Source organism: Ailuropoda melanoleuca, chromosome 2 (genome assembly GCF_002007445.2).
Source record: "Ailuropoda melanoleuca isolate Jingjing chromosome 2, ASM200744v2, whole genome shotgun sequence".
NCBI classification, from domain to species: domain Eukaryota; kingdom Metazoa; phylum Chordata; class Mammalia; order Carnivora; family Ursidae; genus Ailuropoda; species Ailuropoda melanoleuca.
In genome coordinates this window covers 122664400-122680992 of record NC_048219.1, presented here as the reverse complement: position 1 = coordinate 122680992, position 16593 = coordinate 122664400, and the positions used below count along the sequence as shown (strand labels likewise).

The 16593-nt window shown below is 34.1% G+C and overlaps 1 protein-coding gene across 6 annotated transcripts in view; it reads right to left on the bottom strand.

Moving 5' to 3' along the window:
- Positions 1-316: 316 nt before the first annotated feature.
- RIF1 (replication timing regulatory factor 1) overlaps positions 317-16593 on the bottom strand; it is a 57619-nt gene continuing 41342 nt past the window's right edge. For 3 of the 6 annotated variants that reach the window (XM_019806902.2, XM_019806904.2, XM_019806903.2), the window contains exons 26-37: positions 15695-15814; positions 14069-14220; positions 13612-13692; positions 13475-13529; positions 9876-13121; positions 8762-8851; positions 8042-8188; positions 7660-7737; positions 7456-7571; positions 6706-6859; positions 5087-5195; positions 317-4621 (exon numbers count right to left, since the gene is read on the bottom strand). In XM_019806902.2, the coding sequence (XP_019662461.1) occupies positions 4407-4621; positions 5087-5195; positions 6706-6859; positions 7456-7571; positions 7660-7737; positions 8042-8188; positions 8762-8851; positions 9876-13121; positions 13475-13529; positions 13612-13692; positions 14069-14220; positions 15695-15814 (4563 nt within the window). In that variant the 3' untranslated portion in view covers positions 317-4406. The remainder of the gene's footprint in view (positions 4622-5086; positions 5196-6705; positions 6860-7455; positions 7572-7659; positions 7738-8041; positions 8189-8761; positions 8852-9875; positions 13122-13474; positions 13530-13611; positions 13693-14068; positions 14221-15694; positions 15815-16593) is intronic. The other 3 variants (XM_019806906.2, XM_002926196.4, XM_019806907.2) reach the window with 3 other exon arrangements.

Here is a 16593-nt window from a genome sequence, read left to right as displayed (position 1 = left end):
ATATGACTGTCCCTATACTAAAAAGCTACATACTTTTTTAAAAATTCCATGTGCTATCAATTTATTGCCTTCAATCTTATACTCTCAGGTAAAGGGAGAGATTATCTTTTCTTCTAATGGTATACTTCAGGAGAGTAAGCATTTACAGCTTGGCACTTCATGTTTGGTTTTAACTGTTCTTTGGCTTGGTATATAAAGAAAAAAATGGTTAAGACCATCTTATAAAATTTAACATTCTATTACAAGCAATGAGTGAACACTCAGTTCTGTTAGACTACTATTCTATCAAATAGCTAGAGATTTCAAACCCTAATGACTCAGATTTTAATACTTTCAAAAAGCAATATACAAAGCCTGGCCTATGATAAACATATCATTAATTGGACCATCACAAACCAAAGCCCAGATTTGTTTTACAAATCAAGCAATCAACAAATTTTGATAAATCAATTTAAAAACCCCATTATTTAACCTCTGGCTGTACCTTAAGTGCTCTGGATGAGTACAATTTGTATGAAGAGTATTTAAAACATGTGAGGGAAATAAAACAATGCCAAGAAAGACTCATTTTTAGAGAATCAAATTATTCAACTGTCTTTCAAACACCACTTTAAGATGAAATAGAAACTTTCAACAATATAACAGCAAAGTAACCAGAGGTCTTTACTAAAATGACAAGTCAGATCTGTCAGATAGGGCTTATTTTGGTACTGCTAACTTTACTGCCAAGTTAATCTTAGTTAGGGTAGTCTGTTTGCAATGTTTATTAGTAAAGCAGTGAAGCCCTGTAACTTAGAAGGCAAGATTTATTTAGAAAGTAAATATATTTCTAATATCTGAAAATTTACTTTCATATTTAAAAAATGAGAACATAATCCACATATACTACTCATGAAAAAAGGTTCACACTGTCTCATCTGTTTAGCAAGGTTCTTTGTAACATGAGATACGTTAACTGTCTGCCTATTTAAAAACTTCCTCCCAAAATTGTCCATATCTAAAAAAAAGGCTCCAAATAAGGCAAAATTCTACCTTTAACTCTTGAAAAAATTTCGAACTTTAATTTGAAGACTTCAAGACCAGTCTGCATCCCCAGATCATAAACTTGAAAAAGTTATTTAAAAAACACTTAAGTCTTTTGTGGCAATAATTCCTGGGACTTAAACCTGATTGTGTTACCACCTAATTCACAGCCTGAAGCCTCAAAGGCCTAACCACCACAAAGGCAATCCACGATACAAGCATTTGTATGGGTTATGTGGGAGCTTTTAGAGATGAACTATCAGGCCCCATCCCAGACCTGCTGAGTCAGAATCTGTATTTTCATACATACATAGTAAAAGTTTGAGAAACACTGTTAAAAGTCAAAACTTAACTCTAACGCTTATATACCATGCCTAAGACCTTTCCGATGGCTTAGGGATAAAATAGACATGGGTTGTGCTAATGAGCAAACAGCTCCCTCTCCCCCACCAAAATCTTAGCCTAATATTCTAACTACTATTTTATGGCCTAGCCTAACTGCAAATTATCTCCCTGAAAATCAGTAATGAAGAATATGAGATGGAAACTAGGCCCTTCTTACTGGATTATAAAGTCAAGTTGGAAAGAATGACATTAAGGTAAAATGTGAACCCTTTTTTTAAACTCGTATCTTCTGTTAAATTCCAACAAAGTTTTTTTAAACAGCACTTATTTTTAATTATTGTCATTCCCTTATCTTAAAAAAAAAATACTCTTTAATTGTACATTTTAAACACACCCCTCCCATTTTCCCCTAATTTTGTTTCTTGCCCTGCCACTTTTATTTTAGGCAAAATATAATCCAGTTTCCTTGGCATTTTTATGACTCTTAAATATGTAACAGAAGCCCTGACTACTTTCAAGCTGTAAAGTATCCATGAGCGATGCCAGAAACTACCATGTTCATATTTAAATCTTATTTTTGACTATATTATCTGATAATATTATCACTAAACCTGATTCACCCTATACTATATGGAATCTGAGCAAAAGCTCCATGCCATTCAACAATGGCTTTCAAATTTGTTCAAATGTAACATCTCAGACAATGGGCTCGGTGCAATACTGAAATTTAAACCCACTATATGGAGTCCATTTTGGAACACGAGAAATTATACTATACTTCTGTAAGCAAACAGAATCTTTTTATAAATGCATAAAATAAGAAATCACATTTGAGTGTTCTTATTAATATTTGCCATTTGTTTTATTAACTTTTAGAAAATATTAAAAAACTGATTTAATTTTAATAGTTAACATACTGATCAAGGATAATTAATATTTTTTGCTATTTAGGAATCATTCAGGGCAAAATTTAAGGCAAGAATATTAAAAATAAGGTGCCTCAAATATACACTTAACAACTGTATCTACAATGAAGATTTAGCAAACTGGTTTCTGCCTTCAAGTAACATTTTTAAACACATCCTTGTTCAACCACAGTACTTGAAAATGTATACTTGTGCTTTTATCGAATTCAGTGATTTAAGTAAATGCTAATCAATCACTTTGGTCACATTTTCTCCTATACTGTTCAAGTTCTCAAGAACGTCATTCACCAGCTAGTTACACAAACATTAAGATAATCATGAGATAAGCCAATTCTGACTCCATACAAACACATATACACACTCCTCCTTATACCTGTTAACTAAAAATTTATGTGCCTCTTTACTATAAAATAACGTGGGAAGTGGGAGGCAATAGAAACCACAATTATAATTCTGTTATTCTATTTTTAGTTATCTCTTCAAGCTACAATCCTCAGTTTTATGGTCCCAGAATTTCCTTTAAATCCAGCCTTGGTATAGGACTATGAAACTTATACCCCAAAATATCTGTAATGATGATGGATTTATAATTATGAAAAAGACACCAACTTTAGTGGCTGGCAGGTGGTCCCCTTCTGAATATAGGAACTAACTAAAACACAAGAATTAAACTTTCAGTAACTTGTTGAAGAATGTGTGCCTTTTCAAGCTGGTTAGTTTTGAATAAAATATGAAACTGTGAAGGTCACTCACTCATTCTCATCAGAGAGCAAATGAGATATTCTCACTGGAAAGAGACGAAACAAATATGGGAGTCAGGCACTAATACTAGTCGGTAAAATTTACAAATGTTTTAATTATATACACCCTACTTTTTTAAAACTAGGCAAAACATACATATTTCAAAAGAACAGTTTCAAATTTCCAAGTCTGCTTTAGGTGTAGGTGAAAAGAACCAATAAATTCTGGATTTCATATAGTCCAAGTTGTAACAAAAATAGTCAAACTAACTCTCCATTAAAAAGAAATGTAATGAAGCTTTCTAGTGGCTGATACCCTCCTTCCGAACAACAAAAAAAAAAAGTATGGGTATGAATAGCGAAGTTCTCATGTAACACTTCCTCATTTCTATAACTTTAACTCCTTCTGGTTATAATTTAGAAAATAAACTCATGTTTTTACTAAGACTACTACGTACAAAACTATTTGTATTTGTAGATACAGAATCCTACAAACATCTGCAGCAAGCCCACAAAGCACTTCTACTGTCCATACTGATATCTCAGTATTTAATATATACAAAATAGGTTTCTATTAAACAAAGGTATTCACAAGTAGCTGCAGAAAAATTCATGCCATTAACAAAGGCTGAAATTTATAAATTAAAAACATTGTAATCTATACATAATGTACAAATAGTCATGCATTTTAAAATGAATAGGACATGTCTCATATGACTAAATTTTCACAAAGCAATGCTGCACAAATATTTGCTAACGCAAATGAATGGAATCTTAGTAAGTTCTGCTTTAGTATTTTAACCCCAAAAGTTGCAGCTTTTGGTATTTTCCATTAAGTTGTCCAAAGTTGACATCTGTGGGAAAATGTTCCAATTCTTTTGCATCTCATCTAAGGTGTTCTCCTGAGAACAAATTTCTTAAACCTCAGGCACAACAAATATAAATTAAAAAAATAAAATCAAGTATAAACACCTTTATCAGTTCAGCAAAAAATTCAAATAGAAATGTTCAATTTTACTTAAGGTATTTTTCATTTTTTATGACTGTCTCATCAGAATATGTATGAGTTTAGGAGGTGTGAAATGAAATGCTTTTGTTTCTCGTTCTTGCTTCCACATTTCAGTAAGATATTTAAATTTTTGAAAAACTATGCATAGCAGCCAAGAAAATGTTGTATGAACAAAAATCTTACATAATAAACTTACAAAACTGAACTTACATAACTCACAGCCCTTCAGGGTTTGAAATGTTATCAACTTTGCAAACTTTCAGTCTGAAATTGTGCTATACTTCAGAACTTATTTTATGATCAACAAATCCAGTGATATTGAAAAAAAAAAAAAAAGAAAACCTTCAATTTTCTCTTAAAATACTAAATGGAATTTTCATGGGTTGGTGACCTCCAACGTGACTGCAAATTTTTTATTATAGAGTTCGCCATGCTACCAAGTTTCTCATGCATTTCAAACAGCTGGCTTCCTGAATAATTATGGAGATCTTCTGAATCTAGCTGAAGAGCAAGTGCACTAATCTGTGCCACAAGATTTTTAGGTAATGGAGTTTCCAAAGCAACAGGGTCAATTAAATCTAAAAGAAAAAGAAAAAAAAAAGCACAATTAATCTATTCCAGATAAAACTTAAATTGTATGTATCTCCTTTTAAGTTAATAAAAAGTTTAAGCGCCTAGGATTTAAATTGAGAATGCAGGCTGAGGTATCGCTCCTCAAGAGAATAAGGCAACAGAAAAATCTACACAACTTCTTCAGTGCCATTAAAGAAATAACCAGGCTACTTCATTTTTATTAACAGCATAACTAGAACACACTGTTTAGTTTATATCCCTATTTGAGGAGCAGCTGACAATTCGAGAAAAACAACTAGATTTACTTGGAGTCAGTATCAGTTACTTTTTCATGCCGCTAGCACCAAAAAACCCCCCAAAAAACAAAAACCTTGTCAAATTAACAGAGCATAGTCAAATTAAAACTAGAAGCATATATCCAAAGTCAGCTGATCATGCAAATAAAATTGTCCCACTTTGCTAAAACATACCTGAGGCAAGTCTTTCTTCATCAGAAGGAAGGGATTTAGTTTGTATTCCATTTACTGCTTTTTCAGAAATATCAAAAACTGGAATCTCCTCTAGTCCACGAGACTTTACCTTGATAATACACAGGCCAGTAAACAAAAACAAAACCAACAAATTGAAAGCTGCTTTTAAAAGGACCAACAACACTAACACTGGAAAAGAATCTGACGTGTTTCCCAGCCCATCACATGACTATTAGCTTAGCAAATCTTGCTAAGAAACTATGTCCTACTAATGACACAAAAAATGGGATTACAAAGTGTTTTCTGTTTTCTCAAAAAGCTGGTTAGGAATTCATAATATTTTCTAATGGGCTTCTCAAGAAATAGCCATGGTAGCCAAGAAAATTACACTATATTTCCCAAGTTTAGTAGCATAAGAAAATCCAAGGAAGAGATTTCCAAGCTTAAAAAACACATGGACTTTTTTAAAAAAAGAACACAATTTAAAAACGTGTTCCCAGGCTTACTGATTAGTGACTGAGAAAATATTTGTTTCAGAAGGTTAGAGTTACCATACTGATGGGTCCATCAATTTGACTATGTAGATACCCAAGAGAAAGAATAACACATCCACACAAAAACTGTATATGAGTGTACGTAAGAGCAAAAGGTAAAAACAATCTAAACGTTAAGCAACTGATGGATGACTGTAATGTTGTATATTCATACAAGAGGTATTATTTAGCCATAAAGAGGAATGAAGTACTGATACACAGGAACCTTGAAAACATTATGCTCAAAGAAGCCAGTCACAAAAAGACCACAGCTTACATGATCCCACTTTTGTGAAAGGTCCACAGCAAGCAAGTCTATGAGACTGAAAGTTACTATTATAATCTTTGGGTTTCTTAAAAGAGTTTTTAAAGATTACAAATATTTAATGATCTTTAAATCAAAGACTTTCAAGGAAACAGAAGTCTTTAGTAGTTAGCAAACTCCAGTCTCGGAAATTCTAATATAAACACTAGTTTTCAAGCTTAACGTCCTGTTTGCATTTATTCACAATTTTGTGTAATTTCAATGGACACACAAAGGGTTTCTGCATAGGTTTCAATACAGTCTGAATCCTTCTGAAATGATATGGGTTTTCCACATATATTTTTATTGGGGGCTGGGGGGGAATCTTGGCTTTTATCAGAATCTTAAAAGATGTCTATGACCCTAAATATTTATGTGCAAAACGTTGCTAAGAACAAGAAAAATTAGTTACAGTTGTGTTCGACATCAAAATTGAAATACTGTTAATTACACATTTGCAAGATTTTTGTTATGATGTTTAGGTTCGAACATCCAGGTTTTAGGAATAGCAGCCATGGAACTGATCACTAATCTGGTGAAAATGAATTGAGACAAGGGTGGGGGGAAGAGAACTCAAAGAACAAAAGAAATGCATTACACACAACAGTACAAAATCAAGAAGCAAACTTCTCTGTGGAATTATAAAGTAATCTTTTAAGTTACTCTTGACTGTGGGGAAGGGAAGAAGAGGTGGCGTTAAGTTTTTAAGCAAAACTACCAAATTCTGTAATTGTTACTGTGAGATCATTTATCTACTCATGATTGAGAACATCTAAGTTTACCTGCTGCTCATGATAGACTCTAAGAGCCTTTTTTACATTGGACACTTTTGGAGAACGGATAGGAAGAGTTTTTATTTCAGATGCAGTAAGAGTACTCAAATCACCAATCGTTTTTATATTCTTAGCTCTAATGAGCTGTCCCAGTCCTCTTGCCCTGAAGAGGTTAAGAAAAAAAGAAAAATGTCATCATATAGTTTCACATTTATTCTATTTGTGAGGGCCTATCCAGCTGATTTCCTGATTATGCCCAATCATAACCGAATTTTACACAGGCTCACCTAGCCCAGTGAGGACAGGCACATATACATTTAATTTAAAACAAAATTTGAATTTGATGTGTTTGCCTGGCTTCAGCAACAGTGCTAGGAAGAGACTAAGACCAATGTGTGTCTCAGACTTCACTTACATTATGACTTAATGGCTATCTTTGTAAACTTCAACTTGTAAAGTGGAAATAATAATTATACTCTTTATGGGATTTATAATTAGGGTTAAATAACATATGCAAAGAGTTCAGCATAGCATCTGGCAAATATTAAGCACGCAATTATCTTAGCCATTACTGTATTATGGTAGATGCTTCTCTTATTGCCCTATCTGTCCCACCTTTCCAGATGAATTTTTATTTCTAAAATAAAATGTGCGAAAGTGCATGTAAGTCGATTCTAAATATAAGAACCTCGATCACTTAAATATTCCTCTTAAAAAAGTGGCATCTTTAAGCATAAACCAGGACAAATAACTACTTACCACATGTTTGATGTAATCTGAGGTAAAATGATATCAACTGGAGCCACGCAGTTGACCAAAGCTGGGTAAACACTTTCTGTTGGACATGGCATAGATTCTTTAGCCATTTCTGCAATCTTAGAATAAATTTCAGAATTGTTAAATAGAAGTCATCTGACTAAACATGAAAATATAAAGTTGCACGAAAACTAAAGCACTTCTTACTAAACACTTCTTTGAGCTCTTAAACTTAGGGCTACGTGATCCTGGGGACAGAAATCCTTTGGTTGAAGTGGCATTATGCTAGACAGAAGGAGAGAAAAAAAAACTCAGAACCCTAGAAAACTATAATTTTACAATTTCCATTATTTAGAGTGCACTAATTTCCTAAAATCTTGAGAAAATGTAAAATGTTAATAAACTACTATCTAATCAATTGCTGGAGTATCACTGCGTCTTCCCACCTGTTCATGTTTGTTTACCATGTTGCAGACAAAACAGTGTATCCAAATCAAAGAAGTCTTACTCTTTATTACTTTTAAGACAAACTACACTATGCATTCTGTACCTGCATACATATATGCATATTTTAAGCCCCACAGCTTACCTTAGATTGTGCAGTAGGTGAAGTTTTAACACTTTTTACTGTGGGAGAATTATTTGAAGAATGGGACCTAACAATAGAGCATCGCCTATCAATGTCATCTGCCAACCCTGCTTGGTATATTGGATCTGCAAAGGAGACACGGCGAACCTGAAAACACAGGTCATGTTTTAACAGAATTAAAGTTAAAAAAAAAAAACAAAAAACAAAACACAAAACCACACCATAAATTCTCATTATGAGGTCCCCCCAAAATAGCATGTCGGTTTAGAAGCTTAATTTACTTGACTAGAAGCCAACTGCACACAGATATATTTCTTTCTAATGGCTGCTTTCACAGATACTACTTAATACCACAAGTCATTTTAATTATCCATGTTCTAAATGGTCTCTACGTAACATACCAACAAAGACCGACAAGGACAGTGGCAAAAAAATGAAATTGCATGTGGCAGCTGAAACTGTGTCATCAAATTATACTAACCTTGTAGGCTTACTACAGTGACTTAAAAATACAAGGTAAAGAGGTAGAAATAGTACTAACTGGCCTCTGGTGTATCATACTAACCTCTGTTCTAAACTCTTTAGAGGGTACCAGAGTCACAGCAACTCGGTGGCAATTTTTCATTTTAGCCTCTTCTGAACTCTTATGATGTGTTCATTCATTCAGCTATTTGATATAATACGCAATAAATAAATATGCAATAAGGCATAACCACTAACCATGTATATAAATGTCTCCTGGTCTTGATTCCCAAGAGTAGGCAGATTCTGTACATATCTGCATAGAAAACTACAATGTCTTACTGTTGCCTAAAGAAAAATTAAATTTGAGGTACTATCAAAAGATGACTAGTTAACTTTTAGTAACAATCTAAAATATACTGAAGACATCAATCCCAACACATTCTATCTTCATACTTTTCAAAGACTTCTACCTTAAGACACTTAGAGCCTCAATATAAAAGCAAAGCAAAACAAAACCAAAAAACTGAATTCTCAGTGTAAGAATTTTTGGTACGTCTTGAGGAAGTCTTCGCAACATGCTTCCTAGAGGCAAAATTAAATCTATCTTCTATCTCTAACATACGTCCGTACATATAAACAACATGTATTCTACAGCAAATGGCAGACTCAATTTCAAAGTTAAAAGAATGTTCACATCATACCTACCTTTTCAGAACATCTCCTTTACTAAGAGGAGGACAAGGTGAGCTATGTAAGCACATGTAACTTTTACTTTTTAAATTTACTTATTCAACAAATTATCTGCAAGTTATAGGGTCAGGAGCTAAATAAAGTAAATACATAGAATCCAAATTTACAAAAAAAGGAGTCAGTTTAGTGAAGATGTGGAAATAAAATTATAAATGAGATCATAACCAGAAATTGATACAGGCACAACCTGAGATTTTTTTCATTAGACAAGGTCTGGAAATAAGAGTTTACACAAATACTTAAATGTGAAACAGACTGCATAATGTCCTAGCACAACGTGAGTGCTAACTAAAGCTGCTTTATCAGTTTCTAAATGTTTCTTCACATGTTATGAGCAAAAAAAACAAAACAAAAAATAAAAAAAACCCAAAAATTAAAAGTCACCAAAAAAAAACCCCCACACACCAAAAAACCACGAGAGATCCTCAAAAATTTTGCAAAAGGTGAACAATGTACATGGTTGAAGATCTTTAGTGTCTTCAAATAAAGGAATATCTAAGGGCTTCAGTCCCCTTTTATCAACACTTCTTCTACCTGCCCTTTTCCCTACTCGCCATGCTAATTACTCAAAATGAGTGGTCCTATTAGTCTGATAAATATTCGGCCTCAATTCTCCTACCTTGTGAACAGGTGATGATATCTCATCTTCCTGAGGTCTTTTTAGTCCTCTCTTTAAAATGCTGGTCGATGGAGAAGCCAAAGGTGACCAGACACAGCGTGTCTGCATGCTACTAGGACTGCCATTTGCTGATACAAGTAAAGGATCAAGTTCCCTTAATTTTTGAGGAGATGCATTATTGTCTTCTGTTATTAGTCCAGAGATGGCTGTTTCAGATGTCAGAGACTGTGATATTTCCTCCACTTTCTCTGAAGTAGGGCGAACTTCCTGTAAAATTTCATCACTTCCCCCCACCATTCCATTGTCATCTGATGTTGTTTCTTCAGACTTATTAAGTTCAATATTTGTTTCAGTTTTATCAGAGTCAACTTTTCCTTCTTCAGTGCTCATCTCAAGTGTGTTGAGAATAAAACTGCCAATTTCCATAGCTGCTGTCTTTGTTTCAGCCTGTACAGGCTTAGCAGAGATTTCGGTAGTCGAGTCCTGGTCCACCGTTTCACTGACTTGGTCAGCTTCAGCACTCACCTCACCAATCACTGTCTCTTCACAATTTTCCACTTCAGCATTCATTTCTTCAGATGAGCCTGGACCAGATTCGTCACTTCCTTCATCTAATTCCCCAACTGTTGTTTGTTCAGGTATCTCTACCTGAGCACTCATTTCTGTGGTATTATCAGAATGACCAATACCAGAATTAAATTCTTCAGTTACTGCTTCTTCAGACTTCAGTTTTTCAGCTGCCTCTGCTTCAGATTCATCACTTCTTTCACTATTTATCTCTTCTTCACTAATACCAGTTTCGGTACTCTTTTGTTCAGAAAAGCTAGCTTCAGATTTATCATTTTCTACACCCAATTCAATAGCTTCTATTTCTTCTGGATTGAATTTTGCTTCACCTTTACATGCATCTGTTTCAACATTGGCAATGTTCTCTATACTTAGTTCCTTTTCCAAAACAGTCTCTGGCTTTTCTTCTTTGGTCTCCAAAGTAGAACATTCCAGTGAATTATCTTTGGAATCATCTAAACATGGGCTAACAGTTATACATTTTTTATTGGATGGCTCTTGGCTTTCAAGAGGTGTTGCTTCTTCAGAATCCGTATCACAAGTTTCTTCTTCAAAATTTACTACTTCAGAAGGAAGAGGGTTTTGAATAGTATTTTCTTTCAACTCACTTTCAGATATAATTAATGAATCATTAAAAGTATCATTCTCCTCCTTGAGTCCCAAATGAAAATTCACACCATTATGTTCATCTAAAAGTTTTACCTCAGAGCACAGATTAGCTTTAGAAGTTTCTGATACACTTACAGGTGTTTGCATATCTGTCTTTTTTGTTTCACTGACTTTTACATCATAATTTTCTGTATTCTTTAACCCAGTGAATGACTTTTCCTGAGGCTGTGATTTTTCTCCACAGCAATCACAACCTTTAGATCTCCTTACCCTCCTACTTCTCTTATGTTGGCATTCAAGTGTTTGAAAGGTTTTTTCAGAAAGCAAAGAAATGTCTGATGTCCCTATTTTTGAAGATTCTCCCATGCTGTTATTTTCTATAGAATCTCGTTTTTGTAATCTCTTGCTGGCATTTCTAGTCCTTAGATTTGATTCTGGCATAGAAGGGTTCGAAAAGGAATATTCTGCACATTTATTGGTTTTACTTTTTCCCTCAAAAGTAGTTGATACATCATCAGAAACCTGCAATAAATCTGAAGATACTGTAGAATCTTCAAGAGTTTTATTACTCTCATCTTTTTGTTCACAAATCTGAGATTTCAGCCTTCTCTCTACTTCAGAATTTGCTTTGCAGTCAAGTGTCTGGTTTTCAACATTTATACATTCCTGTTTTATCACTTTCTCCTCTTGATCTTCAATATCAACACTATCACTGCTTTTGTTTTTCCATTTTCCAGATCTCTTCTTTTTAGAGCCTTCTTCTTTTGCCTCAGAACTATCAGATTCTGAGTTTTCAATGCTGGAAAGTAAACCCTGAGATGCCCTTCTTGTTTGATACCGTGTACGTCCGCTTACTGGTTTTTCAGAGGACTTATCGACAATACCCTGGGCACCGTCTCCCTCAGATTTAATATTTTCAAGGTCTAGCTTTCTTTTACTTTCATCAATTTCAGCAGTAGTGCTGTTTTCCCCAAAAGTCTTCTCGTGTAAATTATTCCCTTTCTCAATTAAATTTTCCTGTACCGTCTCTTCAGAAATCAGTTTTTGCTTAGGTAACACATCATCTTTTACATGCAACGGACTTTTCTGAAGGGTCTTTTCTTCTTCCTTACGTCTTTCTTTTTTTTGATGATTATTTTCTTTCTCTTGGCTATCAGTGGTAGGCTCTGCTATTTCTGAGCGTCGCCTTGAGGACCGTCTAAGCGTTTTCTGATTTGAAGTTATCTGAACAGGACTATTCTCATCTACCATTTGATCTGCTGGTATTACAGCTGGGGGTGTATTTTCTTTGGATTCCAAATTGATTCCTAGTGTTTTCTCTTCCACAGTATTGTTTTCTAATAATACCACATTTTCTATTGTTGGTTTAAGCATTGTATCCTCATACTCCATTGTAGATTCAGAGAGATGAGCCTGATTATCTAACACACATTCTGTTTGATTAAGCAAACCAGGTGGGTTATTTTCTAAGACTACTGTGCCATCAACAGATTCCTGAGTATTTTTCTCCTGATCAGATCTCATTAAGAGCTTAGACCTTTTGTTCCCTGTTTGTTCGGCTTTACTCAACCTTCGGCTTGATCTCTTAATTCCATGTGCTATTTTTTCAGAATCAGATTTTGTGAAAGCCATTTCTCTTTTCTTTGTTTTTGGTGGAATATCTGTTTTACCCATGACTTCCTGGTTATTTTTCACTGTAACAGTTGAAGACATATTATTTAAGGGGGATGGACTAAAAGGTCTATTTTCTGAACCATCAAACTTCTCCAAAGTAATAAAGGTTTGCCTCCGACTTGTAGGCTGTGGGGGAATTCCAGAAATGATGGCGTTAGAAACTGAGCTGTGGAGACCAGAAGTATTTTCTGCACTAGATGCACATTCAGTTGTTTTCTCTGATGAAATTAAAGTTTTCTTTCTGGCATCATTATTTCTGCTCAGTATTTCTGGACTGGTTTCCTCATTAGAACCACACTCATTATTTGGAAGGGAAGCCTTTTCAAGATGCTCATCCATGCCACAGTTTTCCATGACATCTTGAGGAGTAACAGTGTCACTCTCCATCTGTTCCTCCTGCACAGAAACGTACACATGTATATAGATTAACCAACAAACAAGTCTTACTTTCTCAGGTAATTCTTAGTGTAAAACTTCAGGAATTCAAATGTTTTCAATATTTTGCAAATATTCCAAAGGTGGTGACAGATGCCCATTAATTTGTGTTTCTAATTATAAGTATTTAATAAAGCCAAAAATATTTTAAAAATATTTAAACACACATACACATCCACAAACACAGTAACTACAATCCTGCTAAAGTCTATCAGTGAGAATTATGAGATTATGCAATATATCTTAAAATTAATATAAGAAACTTCATAATGGAATGATTCTAAAAACCCCAAAATATGAAATACCAAATATACCTTATATATCACCTTGGAATCTTCCTTTGATTTTTCAGCTAAAGTAGGAATTTCCCTGAAATAAAAATACATAAATTAAAATACTGTTTTTATTTAAAAACTAGAAAAACAGTTACTTCAACAGCTTCCATACTTACATGGACTCTTCCTGGGTATACTGAGAAAATAAAGTGTCTTGTGAAACATCCAGATTATTATACATGACAGGAATATCGTATCTGAAAAAGATCTTATATAAATAACTTCAAAATGTAATATTCCTAGAATAAGAAATTAAACTTCCAATTGTACATCTAGTTATCTTTTAAGAACAATGCAAAATTAAGGCTTAGATGTTTATTTTCCATGAAATCATCTTCTCTACCTTCTCCAACACTACCTCCATTACCGATTCGGCTCTGAATGCATAAGCATTTGGTACATTACTAAGTAACTATATATATTATGAATTGCAGCCACATATGGCATATCTTTTTGGCATTAAAATATAGCATATTATACATAATATTTTAGTTCTAAACACAATGTTACAGTTACCACATGAAATCTAAATGTGAGTACAGAATACCCAATTCAAGATAAAAGGCTACAAACCTTTTTGTTTTGAGTACTTCTTTCTGATGTTCAGTTAGAATTCTTTCCTTTCCTTCTTTTCCTTCTGGAGGTATAAACACAAAGTCAGTAGACTTTTCCTCTTCCAAAGGCATTTCACTCTTTGTTTTTGTAGAAGACGACTCTAATTTCAACTGCAAATTTATAAAAGGTAAGTGCACATTTGAGTTACCAAATTATTTTCCAATACTTCAATCAATCCCTATTCTAGCACTCTAGTAAAGTTATTCAATAATTACTAGGAAGTTTGAAGTTCAAACCTACAGGATATCTTTGGTTAATAATTAGTACAATGTTCCTCACTTTCATTCTGCTTCTAATAAACATTCAGAAAATAAAAATTATTATACCTCTTTAAAAAAAGTAGGCAACTTACAAACAAAGCACAGACAAATATGTTTTTCAGGCCAACATATGGAAATCAAGCGGTTTGGCAAGAAGAGAATATATCAGTAGCTCTCAAGTTGAAGCATAAACTAAGTCAAATTAAGTAAAAGTCACCAAAATAAAATATGCTCCATACCAGTAACACTGGTATGTTATTTTTACAAATTTTCAGTGCAATTGTTTTCAATCTACTTTATAGCTGCTTCAAGACTGTTTTGAGTGGCGCCTGGGTGGCACAGCGGGTAAGTGTCTGCCTTCGGCTCAGGGCGTGATCCCGGCATTCTGGGATCGAGCCCCACATCAGGCTCCTCTGCTATGAGCCTGCTTCCTCCTCTCCCACTCCCCCTGATTGTGTTCCCTCTCTCGCTAGCTGTCTCTGTCAAAAAAATAAATAAAATCTAAAAAAAAAAAAAAAAAAAAAAAAAAAAAAAAAAAAAAAAAAAAAAAGACTGTGTTGAGAGTCATTCTTTAAAAATAGTATTTTTTTTCTTCCATTTTTGCCAGGGCCATGGTTTCAATATTCTAGAATACCCTAATTGGAAGTCACAGAGGACAGAATTATTGTCTGAAGAAAAGTTAACTGGCATCTAGTAAGATTATGGGTGTTAGATTTGAGGCCAAAATACGTAACTTACCTAGGTGTTCTCTTTCTATTCAATAACAGAAGTTCTCAAATGTTCTTATGCTACCTTTGCTGTAACTACTCATACCTAGAGTTCATTCCATCTCAAGGGGGCTACTGCCTGAATTAACTATACTTAATGTACCTACATAATTTTTTTTACAAAGATTTTATTTTCAGAGAGAGGAGAGAGAGTGTACAGGCACATGCACACAAGCAGGAGGAGCGGCAGGCAGGGGAGAAGCAGGCTCCCCGCTGATCAAGGAGCCCAATGTGGGACTCGATCTCAGGACCCCGGGATCATGACCTGAGCTCAAGGCAGACACCTAATCAACCAAGGCAGACACCTAATCAACCAAGCCACCCATGCGTCCCTGGATGCTACATATTAAGCAGACTTAACTTTAGTAAGAATGAATCATTTCACAAAGCTTCTAGATTTCCACACTATCTTAATAGTCTTTTTAGACCAAGCTGTATTATTCCCCTTTAACCTTATCTTTTATTTAGCCTTTAATCACTTTTTTTGCTGTATGTGCTCAAGCTACCACCTATTTTACTATTAAAAGTTCTACTAAATAAAGTTTGGAAAAACATACTTTGACTGGTGGTTTCTTATTTTCTTTTGCATCCTTTGTTTGTGCCAAAAAAGAATCTCTTTTTCCACTTGATTTTCTTTCCATGCCACTTATCTTCACATTTAACTGTGAATTTTCGGTCTGTTTTATTAGAAATAAAACAATTTTTAAGTGCAAATGTTCTATTTCTCCTTTTCATGCTTTGAAAATGCCAATATAATACTCATTTCAAATATCAAATTCCTTCTCATTATTATTAAAATCATATCAAAGAAAAGAGCCATTGTCTAATTCATTAACAACAAATAGGTCTGGCATCTCTAACTTATAGGGGAGCTATTTTGCACCATTTTTAGAAATTTTATGAATTCTGAGTATTTTGAGAATTTTACAAATTCTAAAAATAAGATACACCATATAAATACTTAAAATGAATCATTTAATGAACTCAAAGACCCCTCCTATTACTGGGACTATTTCTAAGAAAAAAAATCACAGCCATAAAACTTTAAACATCAATGAGGCATGCATGACAGAAAATATTACCTAATATGTCCCACCCTTTTAGGCCTTTTCAGGACAAATTACACCAAACGAGTCTCAACAAGTCTAATTATCTCATAAGAAATTTTTTATTTTACCCAAAAACGAAAACTGGAGTGCTTAGGTAGCTGTTAACTTTTTTCTCCTCCAGGTTCTAAACAATGAACAGCCAGACTCCATTTGTTGCTGAATAGGAAAAAAGTTGTAGTATGTAATACCCATGCCTTTACTCCTTGATCCTCAGATAGATCTGATGTGAAGAACTGAGAAAATGAAGGTCTGCTCTTGCTTAGACAGAGACCAGTAACTATTATTCCTGGTTTACCTAAAGCAACACTTAACCACATACTTTAGTAATTACATTTGCAAAGGAATAC